General features: G+C 40.5%; 2 protein-coding genes and 1 long non-coding RNA gene across 7 annotated transcripts in view; 2 read left to right on the forward strand and 1 right to left on the reverse strand.

Annotated features, from left to right (window-relative positions):
* Positions 1-665: 665 nt before the first annotated feature.
* On the reverse strand, positions 666-23,841 carry LOC135338458 (uncharacterized). The gene is made up of 8 exons (XM_064534595.1): positions 23,699-23,841; positions 23,596-23,645; positions 18,266-18,370; positions 14,931-15,035; positions 3,073-5,291; positions 2,721-2,802; positions 2,436-2,540; positions 666-1,516 (listed from the first exon to the last, which is right to left on the reverse strand). The coding sequence occupies exons 2-8, from the start codon at positions 23,615-23,617 to the stop codon at positions 1,161-1,163; spliced, it is 2,994 nt and encodes a 997-aa protein (XP_064390665.1). The 5' UTR covers positions 23,618-23,645; positions 23,699-23,841; the 3' UTR covers positions 666-1,160.
* Positions 15,959-24,385, forward strand: part of LOC135338597 (uncharacterized) — a 119,531-nt gene continuing 111,104 nt past the window's right edge. The window contains exons 1-3 of one of the 2 annotated variants that reach the window (XR_010395631.1): positions 15,970-16,406; positions 16,617-16,779; positions 16,965-17,605. This is a non-coding gene — a long non-coding RNA (uncharacterized LOC135338597). Of the gene's footprint in view, positions 16,407-16,616; positions 16,780-16,964; positions 17,606-24,385 lie in introns of those variants that run through there. The other variant, XR_010395632.1, reaches the window with a different exon arrangement.
* LOC135338497 (uncharacterized) lies at positions 19,260-24,302 on the forward strand. Of its 4 annotated transcripts, XM_064534651.1 has the most exons (14): positions 19,260-19,645; positions 20,952-21,433; positions 21,483-21,625; positions 21,681-21,787; positions 21,851-21,954; positions 22,012-22,124; positions 22,183-22,256; positions 22,310-22,419; positions 22,470-22,568; positions 22,615-22,707; positions 22,762-22,862; positions 22,906-23,058; positions 23,109-23,228; positions 23,362-24,302. In XM_064534651.1, coding segments are annotated over exons 2-11 (1,089 nt in total). In that variant the 5' UTR covers positions 19,260-19,645; positions 20,952-21,189; the 3' UTR covers positions 22,764-22,862; positions 22,906-23,058; positions 23,109-23,228; positions 23,362-24,302. The 4 variants fall into 4 exon arrangements, with proteins under 4 accessions (XP_064390721.1, XP_064390720.1, XP_064390722.1 ...); XM_064534650.1 differs by having other exon boundaries at positions 19,260-21,433; XM_064534652.1 differs by having other exon boundaries at positions 19,260-21,433; positions 22,906-23,053.

Genomic DNA, 24,385 nt, shown 5'->3' on the forward strand with positions numbered 1-24,385 from the left:
AATGGGGAAGTTAAAATACACAGGGGAATCAAAATGAGTTCTGTTAAGAGACGTTTTCACTCAAAAAAGAGCATGTGACATCCACTGTCCACAATCCAGACGAATCAAATACTCTGTGCAGAAAAGACCCTCTGTAAAAGGGCTATCTATTGAATAGATCAGAATTGTCCCCTGAGTAGTGTTCTCCAGTCTTCAGTCTCCTCCCCCATTCTTCATATGCCTCCGAGTACTCCCACCTCAAATCCTGGTACTGGCCGCTGAGTGTCTTTCAATACACAGCCAGATTTTACTGTTAAAGTTACAATTTTTCCCTGCATGAAAATAATGTAAAACATGACTGTGAGTTGCTCTGTAAACTACAGCAAAAATGCCCTGTGTTTAGAGCGCCAGAATTATGACCTAAACACAAGCATTGATTACTGTACGCCCACTCACCTAGATGATTGTGTGGTACCTTGTACTGTTTGCATGCCTATAAGCCTGATTTTCTTAACATGCAACTTATAGCTATAGACCTGACAGACCTAATTTAAAACTGGGACACAAACTGTTTTTTATTCCATCTTGCTGCTACACACTGTACAGCTTGAGAAACCATGAAATTTTCAAGCTGCATAAAACCCACAGACACGGTGAGAACAACTAGTTCACAACATAGAATAGACTTACCTGTACAAGATAACCAACTGCAAAGTTGTGATCTGGTGGGGAACTGATAATGCAGAAGCAGAAGTAAAGACACCCAAAAGACACTTGATTCACATACTGGCTTGTTGCCAAGCTCAAGCATGATTAAAATCCACAAACTTGATATCCACCTGTAGCTGAGATGATGCCCTTCCAGTTTGTAGTGCTATTTCCTACCATATGACTAACGCGTGCTTCTAAACTGGCCTCAAACTCAAGCCCTCGTTTTTGTTTACTCTCTAACATGACGTAATTGGAAATGCACATTAAATTAACCGTTAGGCATTTAAATGGACTTCCGGTGCCTTGGGCATTTGACTGAATAGTAAATCAGAATTAGTAAATCTGTAAATAAATTATAAGATGTTAGTAAAAAATGTGAGTACAAAAACTAGACGGTGCATGTGAACATATAATTATGATTAACCTGACCACATGTATGTCAGAGACTATACTAGTGTTGAGTGCCCATATTATGGAACTCTGTCGACAATGTACTGACACACCCTAACAGCCACGTCTCCTCTCTTGAGATCCAGTAAGATGATCAACAGAGCTCGAAACGTGGCAACAAGAGGGTTGGGGGCACGCCACAGCTTCAAAGCTTTCGCCATTGCAGTTTGAATGTCTCGTTTGACAGCTAGATCATGAATGTCAGTTTGCTGGCCGGGAGTCAAGCGTAACTGGTCGAGATAGTTCTCTAGATTATCGAAGCAGCCGGCTAGGATATGAATGTCGTGTTCTATGACCTCAGTGTCCAGCTGTGTGTCACTGACTCCAGTCCTCCTCTTTAGAGCAGCCAGTGTTAGACCACTCACTACTGATTCACCTGTGTATGCATGTGTAAGGAAATAACAATGCATGTGGACTAGAATCATTATTTACAAGAAACTCATGACATGCACCGACAATAACAATGCGTATCAGTTAGACCTATAAGGCCACTCCAAGTGATACTCTGGTTTCTGGTCCACCGCCCGCATCAGATTTTATTCTTGGATTTCTATCTCATTATTGGATTTCTATCCCATTATTTCCACTACGCATGCGCATAATGGTCCATGCGGTACAAAAATAGTGTGATAATGATATTCATTTGCAAAATAATGAGATTCATAAGGTGAAAACTGATAATGACATAATGAGAAAAGCCGCCCGCCCGCATGCAATTAGAAAAACTTCAGGACCAGAAACCAGAGTGTCACTTGGAGTGGCCTAACCTAATACACTTTAAAAACATTACGTGCATGTATAATGCCATGAGCTCTGTGTATATATTATGAGCAGTATAATCAGTGGCGTAGGAAGCACGGGTGCCTAAGGTGCTGGAGCACCCCCTTATCTCAAGCTACCTTACCTACTTGCTCCATGAAGTTCAGACAGCTAGCTAGCTAGCTTGATACAGCAGCTAGTAGCAGTCTAGCTAGTAGCTAATAGTTACTGAGCTAGCTATACTAGCATAGTTACGTACACAGTACAAAGGTCAGCTAGATAAACCACATCGTAGATATCTCTTATAAATGTAATGAGCACAATGTAGATTAAACTATCTTTATATTCATACCCACTTAACAAACCAGGTAAACTCACGTAGAATTAATTATTTTGGCAAATTTTGACACTGATAATTAATACCAAATTTGCTCAGAATTTATCTCCGGGAATGTAGAATGCCAAAATTTTCAGTGGCCTCTGGCCACCTCAGCACCCCCTTACAAAAACATCTTTCTACTCTGATAATTACATACCTTTAGTGTGTGTGATTTGAGTGACTGCTTCTCTGACTTGAGTCCCCTCACTCACTGACCAGTCCTCAATGGTTGGAGCTGCTCTAGCCACCACAAGGAGAGAGGCTGGGCGTATAATTATGAATTACATTTTCATAGTGAACACAGTTTTATTATTGTGCAAGGATAATAATTACTTAAATAGCGTCACTCCACAAACTAAGTACATGGACGCATACTAGGTTTTTAATCACTCAATGTGGACTTTACCCAAGTAAAAATGTTCCAATATACATTCAGCAGTACCTGTGCTTGGACAGTTTGCTGTTGGTCTGAGGGCTGGTAGTACATCATCACTAGTCTCCTTAGCAACAACACCAGCCAGTTTCTATAAGAAAGATCAAAATTACACAGTAAAAACAGATTCGTTATAATAACATAAATAAAATGCATCATTTGAAATTTAATGTAGTAAATTTCTGTCATTTTAACACTAAAATACGATGATGCATCCCATATAACATATAATATTATGTTTTTGCTGTGTAATATGAAACACTATACAGGCGTGTAATAATAATTATTCAATACCTCATGCAGCAAGAAAAGATTAATTGCGATGCACACATCAACGTATCAAGCAATCATTTCAACTCACGAGAGGGTTTCGTCCAGCAAACACACTAAGTGGATCCAGAATTTTTCTCAGTGCTTCACCACTGGAATCTCTGGTGCTTTTCCAGACTTTTAGAACTTCATCGAGATTATTGCAGTCTTGAAATGCAGCGCTGGCATTATTCTCAGTAATAGCTGTACGTACGATATCAACCAGTCGAGGATTCTTGTTCCAACAAGTTGCAAGGGCCGAGATGAATCGATCAGACAGTTCCTTGTGTGCTGGATGGAACAGAAGTTGTAGAATATTCTCACCGAGATCAACGTACACTTCAGCTTGGAGTAGATCACTCAATGGCATGTTTTCAACACCTTTAGCAGATACGACACACATATTTTGGTTGATAACATTTTTAGCTATGGACTTGAGATCAAAGACGTGTGTATCTTCCAGAGGGTAGGTCACACTGTGAGGAGGAAGGAGGGCCTCCTCAGTGACTACAGTAGAGCATAACTCAGTGGAGGTGTCAACAACTTTCTTCATCACAGTAGAGCGTAGCTTGAGGAAATCCATTGAGATTTGACGAGCTTGCATCAAAACAACGACCTTCTTCTTGTCAATGACTTCCATTAGCACTTTGACACCATATGAAGTGCTCCAGCAAACACCAGTTTTCCAGACCGAGCATTGACGTTGTAGAAAAGGGATGTCAGGATCTATGATTGGAGTAAGCCCAAGGGAGAGAGATATTCGAAGCAGGAGAACGTGGAGAAATCGAGCATCCAGAAACTGGTCCTTGTGAGAGCATGACATCATCCAACCAAAATGATAAGCGAGATCAATTTGATGCTTGAACACTTTTATGTCAACTTCTAACCGGATCAGGGCGGGACAGAAGAGGTATTTCTCATCAGGTGATACAGATTCACCAGCGTCTGTTCGATGCTGATTGATAAGACGGAGGACTTCCGGGTCTTCAATAGGCACAGCAAACTCGAGATTAATCAAAAATCCAGTGAGCATGTCAGTATCCAATTTAGGGAATTGAGCAGCCAGCTTGGAGCAAGGTACAACACCAGTGCTAGTGCTTGTGGAGAGTTGACAGTGCTGATCAAAATCTTCTGGAGCAAATATGGAGCCATTGACTTTACCCATGAGCTCTTCTTTCTTGATGACGATGAAGCTCTTCTCTGGTGAGCTGGTGTTGTTTAGGAAGAGGATGTGACCTTTGTCATTGAGCTGAACACAGATATCAACCAGAAGAGGAATGGTTGTCGGAATGAATGGTACAACTTCTTTCTGCTTCTTGGAGAGGGCTTGACTGGATTCCTCTTTTATTTGTTGCTGAACTTGCTCCAGTGATAACGCAATCTCATCCTTGCCAACAAGGTAAATCAGAAACATGTGTGCATTTAAAGAAACAGCCAACGTTGATCGAATGCTGGCGCAAGCAGGGCCGACAGTGGCTCGCAATATCTTCATGCCACTTGAGTTGGAGTAGCGATTATCCATGGGAATGAACTTCAGCAGATCCAGGGTCGGATATCTCGAAACAGCTTGCAAAACAATCTCTTCTTTCTTGGCAATCTTCCGTTTATCGGTTAAGCAATCAGCATAGCTACCTACCACAATGAGTGGAGCTTTGCCCTCCATATTGGCACACTGGTTGGCAATGATGCCCAACCAATAGGAGGCAGAGTGAGTGGTGAAGGTGTCATCTTTATGGAGCCCTAGGACTAGGACAATAATGGGCCGACATGCATCAACTGCTGTCTTGATAATGGCAGCGTGACTGCTGTAGTAGACCTCTTGACCAGCAAAGTCATATACCAACACATCTCCAAAGACACGGCTCTTGAATAATCGAGGGATGATTCCGGCTGTTTTCTGGCTGACTCCATCGACTTCTTTAGGAGAGACGAAGATGTTGACTAGAGATGTGAGTGCAGTTGGCTCGTGTTCCATTGCTTCAATAAGAGTGCTCTTTCCTTCTCCACCGTGACCGATAACAAGTATCTTCACTGGATTTTTCAGAGGATCCTTTGAAAACACTTTACCAAGAGCTTTGCGATGCTGGGAATATGCATTTTCAGCAGTAGCTCCGTGTTGTAGCAAGAGTAGAATAACATCCTTGTTCCCTGCAAGAAAGAGTGGTGTGTGTCCATCGTCATCTTTGATATTGGGATCACAACCAACAACGTCATTCAAAAGATATTCCACGATTTTGGTAACCCCATACTGGCAGGCAAGTAGAAGAACATCTGCAATGGATATGCATCAATAATCATTGAGCACCTAGCTGAAAGTACATGTATATGCAGTGCTCTATAATAATATTAACCTGATCATGATTCGTTCATACAAGTTTTGGTTGTTCGAAGATATCTCATCATAATTATATCATTCACGTGTTGTGTAATGCATGATTATAGTTAATTGTATTGTGATTTACTTCTTGCGTCATCTCTACGACGTACATCAAATAAATTGCGAGTACTACAAATAATGACAGAACTCACTGAGCCGTGAGCACAAAGGCAATAACGAATGCGTAAAGCCAAGCGTCTTGCTACAATATATACGCCTACGCCCATGTTTTAAGATTTAATTACAGTACCATAGAAATCACACATTGACAAGTTATAATGTCATGAAATTCAATAATTATACTAGCCTCGACCCCAAGCCGATCCGTCTCCAATTGAACGCTAGGTCGCCTACTAGGCCTGGTATTGATTGTATCTGGGCGTGGTTTTATACAAATTGACTCGTGGTGCAACAAAAATGAATCCTCCAACAGTGGTCTTCAACAACCGCCTCTGGGGAAGTATACAGTAGAAAATACTTCCCAGAAGACACTTCTTTGGCAGTGGCAACCAAATCTTTGTCGATTTCTTTATTGCTACTGAGGATGGCAGCAGAAACACCTCTATTGTTTAGACTCCTGACCTGGTCAAGAGATACAAGCTAGGGGAGAGACAATTAACAAGAACAACACTTTCGTCAACAGGAGGAGCCTTGGTCCTACCTAGCTTGTAGTCCATTAAAAAGGGTAGCAACTGATATAGCAGAGAGACTTGCCATACCCCGTTGGGAACCAGATAAACACGTCCCTTCCCTCAAACAGGAGCTTGAGAGCCTGGGCCTGTTCTGCCATGAGAGTGAGGCCATCTTGCTTCAAACAAGACAACGCGTTGCATGCCATAGCTAGCTAGCTAGCTAGCTATAAATTGAGAACATGACACGGAGCTACATTACTGTAACTTTTACGGGAGTAAAATGCCTCTACATACACCTTTAGTATTACAGAAAAAAAGCAGGAAACAAAATGTGAAGAATCTCTGCTTTAGTTTCCGGTTCCTGCCACGCCCAGATACAATCAATACCAGGCCGTATTTTTCAACTTCGTTCTATTAAAAAAAAATCGGCCTGGGACCGAGGCTATAATTATACATGTACAGTGCATCCAGCTTAGAGAGTAGATTACCACATTTGTGTGAGTGGCTGTACTTAAAATTAATGTTGATATCTTTTGATTAGAAATGGTGCTGATACCATTGTGTAGGTGAATGAATAAGCTATTATATACAACATATCCCAAAAAATTAGAATGACGCTTTACAAACTTAATTAAGAGTGGGCGTACAGTTATTGTAGCCCACTTATGTGGTTGAAGCGTGATTGGTTTGTGGTTAGCAGCTGCTGATGTCATCAAAACAGTAGAAAATAGTAAAATTTGTAGTAGCAATGGAATAAGCATAGAGGATGTTCTTGGTATTAAAACGTAGCCCATTAATTTTATCTGTAAACTTATTACAGAAATTTGAAAGCTATAAGCTATTAATTTTTCAGAAGTATTTACTCTAACCAAAAGTATACCTAAAAATCAGTAAATCATGAATTATATACACTGTGAACATAATTATATAAGACCCATGAAGAATAGCCAGGATACCTAAACCATTCAACATGCAACTATCTTATGAAGTCCGAGACCTTAGCTGTTTAAGGTTAGTGTTTTATTACTCTAACCGATTACCCACTATAACAATTTGCTGTTGTTCTTATTAATCCCCAAACCCACCACCTCATGTTTTCATGGACAATTTTTGGGATAATTATGTTGTAGCTTATTCATTCACCTAACAATGGTATCAGCACCATTTCTTAGAAAGGTTCCAATCAAAAGATATCAACATTTAAGTACAGCCACTCACACAAATGTGGTAATCTACTCTCTAAGCTGGATGCAATAACAATAATAATAGAGATAAAATAATTGTTCCTTTTTCGATACTGTATATACATTCACATGAATGGAATAAAGCAGATCCAATGTTCTAAATCAGTTTTTTTGTAGCTGTTGCTTCTGTGAGGTGTTTATAGGAAGGAGCTCTATATATAGCTGCATAATTAAACTTCGTAGCCAGTCAGAGAGCCATGCAGAACACACGAGCCATGCATGGAGAGAATCAGAGCACAACAATCAGAGAGCCAAACAGGGCCAGGGGGAGCAGACCTTTCAACATGACAGTTAACATTTCCCAGCTCAAAATACAGACACCTTTTTCTTAAAAGATCCATATCTTATGAAATCACTTGTAACTATTAACCCAGACCCCAGCTATCTTGACACTATAGAGAGCATCGATGGAACACTAACAGCTGAACAGTTTGAGAGAGAATTCAGAACCCACTAATGTTATAGAAGATCGATCAAAGATTCCAACGTTCGGTCACAAAATTATTGACCTGGTAGAATTATCACGTGGCTTGTGTTCAATAAGATAAAAAAACAGGAAATGTCATGATAAAAACAGATATCACGTGATTGATTGAAATAGCGTGATAAAACCAGTGCATGCATGTATCATGCTAAGTCTCGTTTCCAGGCCGCACTTCACATCAGGGAAGTGGCCGGTGAAGGAGGCTAGCATATCATGCTATGATAGCTAGCTCTAGAGACAAGCTAACTGTGGCTACTTTAGAGTGAGAATTAAGGACTGCACATTTCAACTTCTTGACCAACCACTTTGTGCTATATATAGTCTAACATTTGTCACTTCACGTCCATTTGTGTACTAACTAGACTAGTATCAGCTATCAAGACCACATTCTATACAGGTCCAGGACTTGGTCTATAATTATATATGCTCAAGAGCTTTTTCCTCTGGCTCTCCATGTTATAGCTTGATCTCTGAAAAGTATAGATTCCTATATCTATATAGCTATATGATCCACATAATGTTCTATATAGTTACTTACAAGGTCCAGGAGACTTTATCTATAATTTATATGCTCAGGAGCTTCTTCCTCTGGCTCTTTCCACACATGCTCTTTATTTATAGCTTGATCTCTGAAAAGTAGATTCCTATATGATCCCAGTCACTGTCCTCTCACTCAATAATTATAAGCATCGCTGTTTAGCTGCCCTAGAATTAACCCCCTGAGGTTGCATGTACTACGAAGATATTGGAGCCATTATCAAATGGTCACTAATCTTAGTCTCGATCATTCCCAGGCCTTTTTTTCTTGCCGTTGTTCATCCATAAATAGAAGGTAGCAAAAAAGAATAGGCAGCATACAAAAAAAGAAATTGGGGTACAGTTAAGAAAAAGTAAGGCCTGCATGGTTTAGGAAATGGCTAGCCTCGATCCCAGGCCACACTTCCCACTTCACTTGAAGGAAGTAGATAGAAAGTTCAATTGAAGGTTTCTAGCCCATCGAATAGCATTCTCTGATAGCTACCCTTAGCCTGCTATGTTAACAAAAGACTCACAGCCTGCAACAGTGTGGATGACAATCGTCTGAACAGAGTGAAAGCTGACAAGAGCCTATCCTATATGGACAGGCCACGCCCATTTAACATTAACTTGGGTGAAAGTCTACTATACTATATTATAGTGCAACAAGGCATGTACTACCAAAAGTGGTAAAAACACATTCTTGGACACAACCACAAGAATGTAGTACTGAATGCTTCAAACTTTGTCAAACCTAAACTTTGGCTGATTCAGTTTCCATGGTAACCATTTTCTACGAATAATATACTCGGCTTCTTCAAAACCACTCTTTTTGTATCTACATTAACAATCTACACCTTCCTCCTTTAGACACAGAAACCTAGCCCTACACTTTGTACAAATTTTTTGGCTCAATTGTGTTTCTGGTGAGAGTTACAGATATAAATAATCGTTTACACCCACGCTAATTAAAATTGTATCTCCTCCGTCCTGGTTCTATATTTGTTGAAAAAAACTAGAGAAGAAAGGGAAATCAATGATTTATATAAAAAGATTAAAGCAAAACTTAGGGTAAAGAATGTAGGGACAGTTTCTTATAATGTTCATTCATTCACTTCTGTGCAACTTGTACTGCTTAATCTGTTTCTCTAGCTTGGGTCCCGCCGAAAATCCTTCGAAATAAGCAAACATATAGTCTCTTGATTTTCTATGGTACTTCCTTATGAAATCCAATGGAACTGAATCTAGGGCAGGATTAATCACCTTCCGAAGTGAAGGAAACGAATAATCACAATGTGCTTTTGAGTAGCGCTTGGCTTGCCCCCACACCCGCTCGATGGGATTAAGTTCACAGTGAAACTTAGGTAGGAAGTAAGCTGTATGTCCTTTGTCTTCTAGAAAATGCAGAACTTTAGGCTTTTCATTTTTAAAGTCATCATGACCCTTTAGTATCTGTTTCATGTCAGCTGCCTCCTTCAGTCCGGTTGTAATAATTCCGCACCAATTTTTCATTCCTTTTGGAACACCAACGGCGAAGTTCATTTTTTGAATTTTCCCTTTCCAAACAGTGTCTCTCATTACAGGTTGTGCTCCTCCAGGCTTCACGTTCATTCACTCTGCATTTAATGCGTCTTCTGCCATTGCCGTGTGACAGCTGCTGTGGTCGAACACCCAAATAATTATCCAATTATCACTCTTGGGATACTTGATATCGGCAATTTTTACTGCATTGTTCATTTGCATCTTGAACTTGCCTGAATCCCAGTACCCTTCTCTGCCTTCACCAATTTCAAGCGTCTCCCTAGCTCTCTTTGTGATGGTAATGTCAGATTTGGAAGCATGTTCAAACTCCTCATCCGTCAATTGCAAATATCCATTTCGCTAATCGATAAAATCAGACACCATTATCCCAGAGCCCTTTGATTTCGGTCGTAACATGCCTTCCCCTTTTACCCCCCACATTGTTGTCTGGTCATCGTTGGTTGATTCATCGTGAAAAATCACAACAGTCTTCTCACGTGTATCGGCAGCACACAATGGCACTTTGTTAGGGAAAGCTCGTTGAGCTTCATCAGTAGGAGCTTGCTCGGGATGTAAGAATCCACAGGTGATCATTGTTTTTAAAAAGTTATTTCTATATTCGATTACGTCAACACGCTCATGACCGTCAAAGTAAGCACCTTTGTTTGCCTGCAGCACCGTAAATCCCAGTGTGTCCAACCACTTTCGACCTGTCTCAACCGAGATCTTACGAGGAAATCCAGCCTCAAGGCACGATGAAGGTAGAAGACATTCGTTCACCCACTGACAGAAAGAGCCTGCTGTCATATTTGGCTGACCCTTGACGCCAGCATTTTCTCTAACATAATTATACTTGGTAGCTTTCATGTTTAAGTCTTCATTTGACCAGAGTAATCCACGGCGTTGATATCGGCCTTGCATGTTCTCTTTGATCTCTGCACCATTATCAAAATACTTGTTAATCCACGTTCGGATTGTCTTTTCTGACTTGCCCATCATGATAGAAGTGTACTCAGCTGCGGTTGTTGCATTGACCCTGAGAAGAGTCTTCAAGTGAAAGTCAAGGAAAAGACAGAGGGAAATTGTATCATCTCGATCCAAGGATAAAACCTGCTACCAGAAGAAAATAGCTGTACAACAAACCTATACACAGCTCTGTCTCTAGCTATATAGCTCTGTGTATGACGTTTAGGATATTTTCTCTGATGAATTCTGTATTATAGGAACTTTTACGGGAAAAAATATCTAATAATTTTGCGCATGCGCAAGCAGTCGATAGCAGGCCTTCTTTTCTATGAAGGCCGGTGAAGGAGGCTAGGAAATGGCGTGAACCATAAGGATGTTTATGAATGTGGGCGCAATATGTAGCCCACAATCGGGACGTAAGGTATTCTCCGACGCATTCAGAGTTAATAATATAAGACTTGTACTGAGACACTGCCAACAAGCTACTGCATGCAAAGTCAGGGAACCAGCGTGGCCAGCTCTGGTGGCAGTAGCTACCTGCTATAGATGATAATGATGACTAAGCTATTAGTTTAGATCTAAGACACAACAAAAATATATTAGATATTCTATGGATAGAATCTAAACACACAATATAGACTGGTAGAACATCTCTAGCACTGCATACCCACACTCATTTTCACCCTTCTACCGTCCTTCTACTCTCACACGACTTCCCGATATAATTATACATGCTCTCCTTTTTGTTAACTCTATACCTCTATATTCCTCCATTCCTTCCGTATTTTATTGAGCAATAGCTACAGCTATAGCGTTATAGTGCATAACACTCCATGGACGAGTTTTCAGCTACACACTCTTCTGAAAAATAAAATTAGGCTGCGATGGCATTCCAAGTAAATGAACTGCAAATCAGCAAATTGCAATCGAAAATGTTACTAGAAGCCTATAGAAACTCTTGTTTGAACTTCATTGATCCTTGAGCAGCTGTGGCAGTCTATACACAAAAACAAACTATACTATATACCTCTCTGAGCACAGTGGCGTTTCTAGGAAATGCAGCTGTGCAAAAGTAGGAGGGTGCTGAGAGCGAGCGCAAAAAAATGTTTGATTGCTACTATAACGAGTGTTGCAAATGTGCGCTTGCTAATGCCTCTCGCCATGTTGTGCTTTCGCTCAAAAAGTATCAGTCTGTTATAGTAGTAGTTTCTATAATGAATTTACATTAAAGTTAGCTTATCTATATAAACTCACTGAGAAGAAAAGCTTATTTACATGCATCTATTGTTGTTATCTATTGTATTATGTGGCTTACCAGGACCTCAAGAAAGAAGAAAATTGATTCTTCCAAAATCAGTTTAGTGTATATAATATCTATTGAGAAAAAAAAACATGCATAATTATTGATATAATTTATGGTAGTGTTTTGTGGCCCTCAAGAAAAAGATGACTCTGCCAGGAGAATCTGGATTCTGGATATTATTTTCTCATACGTGGGGAATAAGCGCGCATGCGCATTACATCCAAAGGAATAATTAAAGGGTGTGTCCAAAGAGATTGAGTAATGGCTACTATAATGCTAGCTGTTTTAACATATATTTTTTGACTCTTGTAGCTAACAAAAAGCTAGCGCTGTAGTGCAAGGTTAACTCATAATTATGTTGAATAGAAAGTTTGTGCGAACAGATGATGCTATGAAAGATTCTGAAGAGACTGCAACAGCCTTCAATGTGAGTCAAACTAGCCATAACTCGAGAAGGAAGCTTTAGTTTGCTAATCCACGAATCAAAATCCAAGAAAACGTGGCTAGAAGCCTATAGAAGCTGTTAGTTTTTGTCACATTGCAATCGTTAAGCAGTTACAGGTGGAACAGACACACACACAGTCAGCTTTACCGTATCCTTCGTGCGGCTACGCCTCGAGGCATAATCATTACATGCATGTATACAGGCTAGATATACACTTGAATAACTCTTTGATCATCAGAACGTCCATCCTCTTTTATTATAGCTAACCACCACATGGGTTTCTGTACATGCACTCAAGTTTAATTGTTATATACACTAGTAACAAGTTACTATTATAATACCTATGCAAAACAGAGACCAGTGCAGGCCCTATACCTCTTATCAGGAGCACATTACAGAAGGAGCGTCTAACTGCATGTGCATGGGTTCGGAAATCGCATCTCGTGTGCTTTCCTAAACACCGCATTGCCTTGTAAGAAAAGTGTGCAAGTACTGTGTTAGCCTCGATCCCAGGCCGATACGTCTCCAATTGAACGCTAGGTCGCCTGGTATTGATTGTATCTGGGCGTGTATCTGGGCATGTGCTGTGGTTGCTCAGGTATTCGCTCAAAACGAGCGAATACCTGATCAAGGTGGAGTGAATAGAAACACTAATAGTGTATGTAAGCATACTTACTCCGTAAAATCACCGTTAAATGACAAAGAACTCTGTGTCATAGGTCTCTTCTTTGCAAGTTTAGTTTGTCAGAAATATAGGCTTAGCTAGAGTGTGAGCTGTCTTGTGCGAAGGAAGAAGGAGCATCACTCTTGTGAAAGAACAGAACTAGGTTCTCAAGTTTCTGCTATCAGTTGGCTACCTTTGATTGACTACACAATTTAATACAAGCGTTTAATTGATTGCCAGATACACTTGGTAGAGTCTATCCTCAGACTCCGGCCATCGATCTCTTGCATACTATATGCTCAGCCCGGGTGTCCACAAGTGGCTGGGCCTGGGATGTATTGTCAAGGTAAGCGATATAAATCATTTTATCATTGGAAATTGTACACTATAGCCTGCACCTATAGCCCAATCCTTGTTATCTGGATCAAGATATGACATTACGGCACTGGGGTGTGTTAGCCTCCTTCACCGGCTTTCAAGGAAGCGGCCTGGGATCGAGGCTAGTTTTGTGTGGACCATCACAGTGATGAATTTAAGTTTATACTAATTTGTATACAGGAGCAAAATGGAACCTTTCCCCTCCAACCCCCGTCGTACTCCTCCTAGCTGATGGGTGCAAACTCATTGAAAGAGGATGCCCCAGTGCCACTCGTGTCCTTCCCAAGGGGCCGATCTTGAACTACCTGCACTAAAACTACTGACATGGAATGGCTCTTTCAACACTTCTGGTTGCTATCCTGACCAGTTACGTCAGGATTCTACTGTCTCTTGATGCACTGTGAACACACAATCTTTGTTATGCCACCTGAAGGCTTAGCAGGCATATCCAATCTTGTTTGAGATCTTCGCTTCTAAACATCTGCATTTATTATGGACACAGTACACTCTACAGATAACAGTATTAATTTCTAGTGTCATTATATCACTGTATTTTTAGCCAACTGTGATGAACTGAAGATTTTACAGTACATTATAATTATGTAGCATTCCTCTTGATACTTACCAGTTTCCGGTCACGCCCAGATACAATCAATACTAGGCCGAAGAGGCGACCTAGCGTTCAATTGGAGACGGATCGGCCTGGGATCGAGGCTAGTACTGTGTACATAAATTGCAGACCGCGGTCAGCCTGTGAATATCATTATAAACGAATTTTGTATGTAGTGCAGCAGCAGGAGAGCTAGGTTGAGCCAGAAAGAGCTAAAATGAATAGCTAGATCTTTGATGGATGTTGGTATACATCATGGAAGAGACTGTCATCGGTGAGGTACTAAAATAGGAGCGTATCCAGTCACTTTGTACAGAGAAAGTTTGCTAGACTTAGACTAACACATACTAGGCAATTTGTTTTTGCAGTAGGGAGTCTTTACTGGGGTTCTTAGAAGAGAGAGCTTACTACCAGGCCTATAGCTAGCTATATAGCTAGCTGTAGCTTTTCACTTTTATTGACCTATTATATGCTTGGTAAAAGTGCACTGTCAGCTCAATTAGCACTCGCCCGCAGACCCACTTAGTGGTTTTGCATATAAGGTCATGCTTTGTAAACTTCCACGAGATGCGATTCCCGAGGTAAGACGCTCCTTCTGTAATGTGCTCCTGCTCTTATCAAGGAATCGAGGCATACTGTACATACCAGTAGGTTAGCAAGGTGTTCAATAATACCGAGAAATGTACAACCTACTTAATTGTTAGTATTTGACAACCCGGTATACAGCATAATTATGCACAAAATAATATTGTATTACAATACTAACTTACCATTGACAGCCACATTGCATTTCATGATGAGAAACTTTATGATGTGCAGGTGCCCCTCTCTGACTGCCAGTCCCAGTGGAGTTAGTCCATCCCTGGTCACAGCTCCTATATAGTGAGTATGTCAAGAATTAGCCTCGAATCCAGGCCGATTAAAATACGGCCTGCATGGCCATGGTATCTATAATTATTGCATGTGTAATTATAATTATAGGTTATTATATGTACTACCGTATAGCGCAATATTTTCGAGGGGCTTAATTTTTGCGGATTTCGTGGGTTAACAATCCTATACATGAAAAATTAAGTCCACGAAAATTGTTCTATTGAGAAGGCTTAGTTATTAATTTGCACATTATATAGTCTGAAACCAGAAGGCTCTCTTCTATATATACCTCTATAATGGTCGTATGTGAACTTGGTTTCCATGGAAAATCTTTGAATTTGTGCGGAGTCCAACTTAACTACGACCATATGACCATTGTAGAGGTAGCCTCTTCTGGCTTCAGAATCGTGTGCAAGCCTTCTCGACAACGGAATAGAGCTAGAGCATAAGCTACGGAGACAAAATATTTGAACTTAGTAAACGAACTATTATTATAGTTCACGGTATAATTAATTTTACAAAGGTTTCCTAATGTAGAACGAATCCCCTAGATTCTGGGGAACTCAGTTTGCGCATGTGCACTATCACCCATGCAATATAGATACCAGGCCGTGTTTTAATCGGCCTGATCTCGAGGCTGGAATGTATACAGCACATTGTCTTAGAAACCATAACCAATGAAAACACCGCGGGTGCTGATGCCTCGTGGAGGACAGTAATAAATCTAAATTTAAAAGCGGAAAATGATGACCATGATCAGTGCTAGTATGCCAGGGATTTCTATACATGGAAATACTAACGTTGGGAGTTTATCAGCTGGAAAACATAATTATACATGGATTCTGAACCGCTTTTTAACAAGGAATAGTATATCCGACTAGAACAATGTACTATAATTATAATTGTCAACTGAAACTCAAAAAGCGTGGAAACAAAAAATATAGTGAGAACGCAGAGATAATAATTATATAGTTTATACGATAATCGAGACTGACGAAAATTATTATAAGGCTGCTCATGCAGAGGGTATAGCTATATAGCTGAAGAAAAAGAGTGTTCTGGCTCAGTAGCTTTGGTATACTGTACAACAGAACACAATTGCAGTGTGCTATTAGCTATAATAATTTATTATAATTATTATCCGAATAGCCGTGGTTATAATTTCATACGTAGTACTGCCCACCGCGGAACCAAAATCTAAATACTTTCATTACCAACCACTAGCAAAGAAAGATGCGTAGCTAAGAAGCAGTAGCAGTTTTCTGCAGGCAACTTTGTTGCAAACTAGTCTAGAATAGTTACTCTGACAGGATCTCTAAGTTTCGAACGGAGGAGTATACCAGCCAAGGCCCCAGCGAAGGATCATTTCACAAGTATAAGCTCTGTGTGTGTATAGCGATCATTATTTTCATAGTTCAGCCTTTATAAGCCTTTTTAAGCCTTTTGAGCTGATTTGTCCACCTACGTAGATAGCCTCTGAGTGTGTGAAATATACTGGAAGAATAGTTTAGTTAGTTTAGAGCCTGTTTTTAGAGTGTAGTCTACATGCAAGGTTTGATATTCAATTATTTTCTCTTTTCCAGCATTCGCCTCTAGCAAAGAAAGATGCATAACTTGGAAACAGTGACAGTTTTCTTTATTTAACTTCGTAGCAAAGTAGTCTACAGTAGTTACTCTGTCAGGATTTTCTGGTTTCCAACGAAACAGTCAACCAGCCAAGGGCCAGAGCAAGGGATCACTTCAGAGGTAAGCTTTGTGTGCGTATATCATAGCAAGCATTATATAGCTAGTATAAGCCTTCATAAGCCTCTGAGCTGATTTAATATGCTTATGCACTTGCCTATAGATAAGTTATGAGTGTACTTGTGTAGAAGCTGAGTTAGTTTAGAGCCTGTTTTTAGAGTGTAGTGTACAGTGTTTGTTCTTTTCAGTGTGGCAAAGAAAGATGCACCACTTAGTAACGCTACCTTGTAACTAGTTACTCCTCCAAGTTTCTATCTGAACAGTCAATCAGCCAAGGACAGAGCGAGAGATTACTTTAGAGGTAAGCTTTGTGTGCGTATGATTATTAGCTGATAATACTATACGCTTACCTACGTAGCTTGTAAACTATACTGGCTCCATGCAGCAGTGTGTTGAAGCCGGAGTTTAAATACAGAAGCCTATATGTACGCTCAGTATATGTACGATTTGCTTAGCATATCTGTTGGTCTCATCCACAATGTAATCTGTTATTAGCTGCTGGACACCCGGAAAATTAACTTTTATCTTTGTCGATTCCTTTATTGCTACTGAGGATGGCAGCAGAAACACCTCTATTGTTTAGACTCCTGATCTGGTCAATCATGAGTCTCATGATGAGAGATACAAGGGGAGAGACAATTAACAAGAACAACACTTTTGTCAACAGGAGGAGCCTTGGTCCTACCTAGCTTGTAGTCCATTAAAAAGGGTAGCAACTGATATAGCAGAGAGACTTGCCATACCCCGTTGGGAACCAGATAAACACGTCCCTTCCCTCAAACAGGAGCTTGAGAGCCTGGGCCTGTTCTGCCATGAGAGTGAGGCCATCTTGCTTCAAACAAGACAACGCGTTGCATGCCATAGCTAGCTAGCTATAAATTGAGAACATGACACGGAGCTAAATTACTGTAACTTTTACGGGAGTAAAATGCCTCTACGTACACCTTTAGTATTACAGAAAAAAAGCAGGAAACAAAATGTAAAGAATCACTGCTTTTGTTTCCGGTTCCTGCCACGCCCAGATACAATCAATACCAGGCCGTATTTTTCAACTTCGTTCTATTAAAAAAAAATCGGCCTGGGACCGAGGCTACCCCCATTACTGAATCACATGCCCCCTGATAGTAGGTATCAATTGGAAATGAAGAAAATATAATCTCGATTGTCGTGAAGTAGCTAGAGGTACACAGAGCGCTTTTCATGCTTGTGTTCCTATAGAACATATATGATATATAGCTAAGGCTGTGTAACTAAATAGAGTCCTGTGTCCCAAATGGCCTCGAGTATGAGATGAAAGTTGATGTTTAGCAGCAGAACTGCTCATGGACTTCTTACAGAGAGTAAAACAATTCTCATGAATTATTCATGTTTAGCCCTCGTTTAAAAAGTAAGCCTCGATTAAACCGCGGAGATACACAGATGGTATACATCGAGGGTACTTCCGTTTCTAATCCCTCTCTATTCTATCTATATGGTGTAACTAACTTACCATTGACATCAACATTGCACTCTGTGATGAGGTACTTGATAGTGTCCAGCTTCCCCCTACTGACTGCCAGTCCCAGTGGAGTTAGTCCATCACTGGTCACAGCTCCTATAGTGGTGAGAGTTGTGGAAGTGTACGTGATAATACGTGTAGTGAGGATAAACTATATTTGTAGTTAAAGCTACGTTCTGTAATAATAATTATACCACTATTATACAGTTGTAACAGGTTATTTTGTATGGTGGATCTTTTTACATTTTTTTGTGTATTAATCACCATCATTGGAGCATTCCGTATAATCAAGAGTAGAGAGAGTATCGAACGTAGGCATACTGTGTGTCAGATGTATGCGGAGAGTAACGTGACTTGCTGTATCAGTGTGCATGCAAATTCCAAGCTTATGACAGATACAGGAAGCCACGTTACTCTCCGCATACATCTGATGTACAGTATGCCTACGTTCGATACTCTCTTCTCTATCATATACTCTTGGTATAATTATTATAAGGCGCTCAGTGGGTAGCTAGCTGAAGATCAGAGTGTTCTGACTCAGTATAGCTTTGGTATACACACAAAATTGCAGTGTGTTATTATAGCGTATAGCATATCAAATTGCTTAACTGTATATAGCATTATAGAAAGGTCAACGCAATGAGCTATTCCCTATAATTATGACAGTAGTCTATGGCCTACAAGTTACTATACACCCTAGAGCACTGAAGTGCTAATCCTCGGCTGTTGACAGGAGAATGGAGCGTCCAGTTATACAATAATAAAGAGACCGGTAAAGGATCACTTTAGCTGCATGTAGATCTACCTCGAATAAAGGTCGAGTGTGGGACTCATGCAAGTTCAAGCTATTTCGCAAAAATTATATGCGAAAACTATTCTAACGCTCATTTCGTCATTTCGCGAAATTTCATTAATATATAGAAGAGGAAAAAATGTATAAAATAATCTGTCTAAAACTGACTTGCATCTATTCAATTGTATAATTATGGTAACAAGCAGTCTAAAATCAATTACAGAAGAAAGCAGTCTAAAAAGAGTTATCAGAAAAGGTTGGTTTGTGGCTTACATGGACCTCAACAAAGAGAAGAAAATTGATTCTGATTCTGCCAGGATCTGGGGTTCAAAATGGATTCTCTTACACGTGGTATTGAGCGCGCATGCGCATTAGATCTACACCCAGGAATCGGGGTGTGTCTGCAAGTTCAGTAATGGCTACTAAAAATAGCTAGCTTCTTTAGCAGCTCTTTCTAACTCTTGTAGTTAACAAAAAGCTAGCGCTTAAGTGCAAGGCTAACTTATAAGTTGAATAGAAAGTTTGTGCGAACTGATGATGTTATGAAAGATTCTGAAGAGACTGCAACAGCCTTCAATGTGAGTCAAACTAGCCATAACTCGAGAAAGAAGCTTTAGTTTGCTAATCCACGAATCAAAATCCAAGAGAACGTGGCTATAAGCCTATATAGAAGCTGTTAGTTTTCGTTGCATTGCAACCGTTGAGCAGTTATAGCTGGAATACACACACAGACAGACAGACAGACAGACACGTACACACACACATATGTAGCTAGTAGATCTATAGTGTCATTGTGACATTAAACATTAAGGCTTACCACCCATCCCCCCAATAGGCCCTACTCTGAGTCTCTCATTATAAAATTGGAGGCCTAGCATGCAGTAGAGAAAATGGGTGTGAACTAAGTTTAATATTAAAATATAATTCCCCTAAGGTGCTCACATTGACTGGGAACTAAGTTAGGCCTGCGCCTATGTTAGTTGCAAACATGTTTCTGGTCAAAGACTTTTCAAAATAGCATGCGGGTGGCAGTCATTATACCCATTATTCCATTAGCGGCATACCTACTGAGCTTCATTATACGTGCATGCGTACCGGTAAACCACGTTTACATTTTCGTTGACAAGTATAATTGAAAATTATTGTAAGGCTGCTCAGTGGGTATAGCTACACTGTAAAAACAGGGTGGTGACCGTCACTACCAAATGTGGTGATGGTCACTACCTAAGCTAATCACTACATGGTGGTGATTTGTGTATGTGGTGATCCTCACTACCAATCGCAGTGACGGTCACTACCTAAGTCCTTCACCACATAGCTCAATACCAACTGTGGTAACGGTCACTACCAAAGTCCCTCACTACATTCAACCGCCGCGGTGACTCGATTGTCCTAAGTCGTTCATCACAGTATGCATGCAGTGGTACCTCTCACTTAACTTACTGTTCCCTGTATACCTCATGTGTGTGTCACAAGCTCCATATAGGCATGCAGCATGCAATGTGATACTTTAATATTTCATGAAAGTCACAAGTTATCATTTTTACGGTCTATCCTGCTACCGTCGAAGACCAAGTCAGAAGAATACAACGAACTATAAATATTCTACAAGTTTCTATCAGTACATGACGTCTGTTTGGTCGGCTATTTACTATAATTATAATTATACGATCATGTAATGGTGTCTTTTTAATATCCACCATGCACTGACTGTAAAGTTGAAACAACATGAACAACATGAAGTTTACCTAACACACTTGCAGTACACAATTTGCAGTACATAATTATTTATTACAATTGCTCCTCCCCTAACAATGATGACAAACTGGCAACGATGACAAACTGGGACATAAATAATACACTATTCCTGACCACTCCCCACAGGTACAGACGTAAGCTTTGGTTGTAACTTTAAACGAGAAGCGTGGGTATAAAAGGGGCGGGGCCCGGCCAAAAAAATGTCGCACGCAAAATTTATAAGGGATAAAATGGCTACTCTTTGCGCTCAGGCTGTATCCCAGATTCACTGCCTTTAGCAACGCTTTTATGAGCGTAAAAGGGGCGTATTGAACGCTTGACATCCGCTTAGACACGTGGTCTTTTAGTCAGTAAACAGTTTGCGATGGCTACTTCAAGGAAACGGGTGCGCTACACAATGGACGTTCACTTCGTTGATGAAGAGGAGAAGCAAGCGTTTCTTGGTCGCCTAAAGCACGTCCGTGAGCTGCTAAAGCCTCCTGGAAGCCCTCTGCTTGACAACTTTAGCCTGTTGAGCACACTCTGTGCTTCTGTTGAAGGTGACCCAGATCACTCACACCCTCCCCCTACCCCTGTTACTGCAATCAGGAGCTTTATAAGCAACAATGGTAAGCAATACAAGCATCATAAGTAAATGCTCTATGAAGCATCATGCAGGTATGTACAAAAACGATACTTCCGATGGGCAACAACTCTTTGCCACGGAGTATCATTGTTTCACTGACCTAGTGAAAGGGCTTGCCACGCCCTGTCCGTGTGGGGTAACTAGAAGTCCCTGGGAAGTCCAGTCAATAGTACAGGTGTGTGTTGAAAGTTGACTGTCAGTTTTATAAATTACACGTGTGTTTTTTGTAGAAAGGACATGTGGTACGAGCTCTTTTTTGCTGTCGACGCTGTAAGGTGCAGAAGAGAAAGTGGTCTAGCTCCCGTGTATTTGGAGGATATTATTTGGTGAACCAGAAGTAAGCTTATGGATACCACACCATAGTTATGTGTTTACTGCATCTCTGGTATATTTTATATAGGGTTGTTCATGGGTTTACTTGTGCTGGAATTCTACCCTCCCAATACACCCACTTTAGTCAGTTCTGTGGTTTAGGGACTGTTGGTCAAAGTTACATCCGACAAGGTTAGCTCACTCCAACTATACCCAGAGTGTAAGTAAATTCATATTATGTTTCCTCAGTGTACGGAAAGCTAGGTTACCGTGACATTGTACAAAGGGCAGCAAACGTGAGCATGATGTCGGCTGTTTTTGATGTGAAGGCCCTTCCTGAGTATACCACCAACAAAGGAGAGGTGTGTTTGTGTACCGTATTACTAGTAATAAATAATTTTATTATTGTTTTAAACTTAGTGGGTAATCACTGATGCCCGGCACGACTCAACAGCCAACGCATACCACACAACTGTGCCTTGCCTGTCTGGAAGGTGGGAAGTTAGTGTGTCTTTGTCGGTTTTGTATTTATTTTGTATATTTTCAGCAACAAGAAGATACTCGGCATATCAACTCTCTCTCGGGCCGAACACTCCACTGCACAGACCAGAGAACTTGCGTGTACCAAGCTTGTTATCCCTCAAGTGCAAAGCAGAGGTTTATCCCCATAATAAATGAATGCACATAATAATTATTGCCAAATCTAGGTATTGAAGTCATCGAGGTAGCTCATGATATGCAGGCGCAGGTCGCAAAGTACGTGTCAGACGAGTTGGGACTCATCAATTCCTACGACACTTGGCATGGTAAGAAAATGTGTGGTATGTTGTATCATTTTCACACACATATTAGGAACGAAGAATGTGTCAAAGGAAATAAAGAAAGTAACACAGGGCCTAGTTCGTGATAGAGGGAAGGTTTGGTTTCCTGAATTATCAGATAAATGTAAGAATCTACTAATTAAACTTTCATGTACACTAGTAAGGTGTGCATTAATAGGAAGAAGTATAAAGATCCACCTGTATTGGGCAATGAAAAATTACGGAGGGTCTGCTGAGAAACTGAAGGAGATAATAATGAATATCCCTAATCACTACCAGGTTAGTTATTATTGTTGCGTGTTTATTAGTAATACATTGATAGAGAATCCACACAAATTGCCACCCTTCCTCTACTTGCCACATGGACGACTACGAACCCAGTAGGGACAAGCTTGTTAGCAGAAAGGCTATAGAAGCTCTCATAAAGCAGCTCCATACGACGTACATTTACCGCTATGCTAAAGATTTCTGTTTGGTAAGGATTAAACATGTGTTGTTTGTATAACATACCCGTATATTGTATAGTGTCGTGATACCTACTGGGTTGAGTCGTTCAACCATCAACTCCTCACCTACCTGCCCAAGCGCATTCACTTTTCGACTGAGACGTTCATAATGCGAATGAATTTGGCTGTCTTGGATTGGGTACGTACATGGAGTATTATTATGTGTACACTATGTGGGGGGAGAGCTTCTCGTACACTAATTTGTAGTAGTATTTAGAGCTTACATTTACTTTAAATTTCAGTCTATACTATCGATAATTGCTTTATTCTAGAATGAGAACGTCAATCGCTCTTACACCAGTATGAGCAAAGTGAGTGACCTTCGACGACCAGATCGCCGCACAGCAATGAAAGCCTTAGTGAAGAAAGGTTTTAAATTTGTTGCTTTGCTATGGTAATAGTAATAAGGAATTAGTATTTGCTTTGCTCTTGTTAGCCCCCCTATGCTAAATTCCTAGTCTCTTAGCATAGTAGGCACACTATTCTATATGATATCAAGGCCTTACCTGTAGTCACGGTATATGCCATTGTGGCTGGGGTACCTCCTCCTAATCTCCTATACACAAGAGAAACAGTACATGTACATACCTGTAAAATTTTATCACTTACTAAAACTACACATTTCGGGATTATTTCCCTCTTGTCATGTATCACTGTCCTCGTCTCCTTCCTAGCCAAATACTCATCATCTACCCACACTCTCAGTGTATTCAGCAACCTCCAGAACTTTCTGTACAGTTGATGTCTTTTCTCATGGTTGGCAGGATGTGGGCCACAAGATCCTCTTAGAAAGTCTGGAGGAAGCTGAATCACACACCGTGAACACAGGCAGTGTATGCAGTGATCAATGCCACGGAGAACTGGAGTTGCTGGGTTGTGCTGGTAACCACGAACATGGTGCGGGTATTCTAATAAAAAAATTTGACTTGTGTGTTTATTTCTACTTTTATGTACATGTACCTTCTTGTGGTTCTGAGTCGTCGCTATGAGTGTCTAGTGCTAGTGTTGCATTCAACGTCAGCTGTACTGTTCGATTGCCGCTTGGTTGGTTGTTCCGGAGAAAGTCGTTCAACCTGTCCACCCAATCACTTGGAACTGCTTCCCCACTCATTAGTATTAGCTAAAGTATGGATTTGTATGACTTTTTACATTGTTCTATTGTGTTCTTACTGTTATATCTCTATTTCCATTGCTGTTGGAGCTGCCAGAAGCCATTGTACCACAAAAAAACCATATGGGTCTTGAAAAAACTTAGAAGTGTTGCTGCCATGTGTTCAGGCCTTCTAAGGCTACTTC

Source organism: Halichondria panicea, chromosome 7 (assembly GCF_963675165.1).
Source record: "Halichondria panicea chromosome 7, odHalPani1.1, whole genome shotgun sequence".
In the NCBI taxonomy this organism is placed as follows: domain Eukaryota; kingdom Metazoa; phylum Porifera; class Demospongiae; order Suberitida; family Halichondriidae; genus Halichondria; species Halichondria panicea.

Bases quoted from the DNA above. Each gene is read 5' to 3' on its own strand.
- LOC135338497 (XM_064534650.1), top strand. From the start codon at position 21,190: ATGGCTACTTCAAGGAAACGGGTGCGCTACACAATGGACGTTCACTTC. The intron at 21,626-21,680 runs GTGTGTGTTGAA...TGTTTTTTGTAG, and splicing joins AAGTCCAGTCAATAGTACAG to AAAGGACATGTGGTACGAGC. The intron at 22,569-22,614 runs GTAAGAAAATGT...CACACATATTAG, and splicing joins TTCCTACGACACTTGGCATG to GAACGAAGAATGTGTCAAAG.
- LOC135338458 (XM_064534595.1), bottom strand. From the start codon at position 23,617: ATGGCATATACCGTGACTACAG. The intron at 2,803-3,072 runs GTGAGTTGAAAT...TCTTTCTTATAG, and splicing joins TTGCTGGACGAAACCCTCTC to AAACTGGCTGGTGTTGTTGC. The intron at 1,517-2,435 runs GTATGTAATTAT...ATGCATACACAG, and splicing joins TCAAATCACACACACTAAAG to GTGAATCAGTAGTGAGTGGT.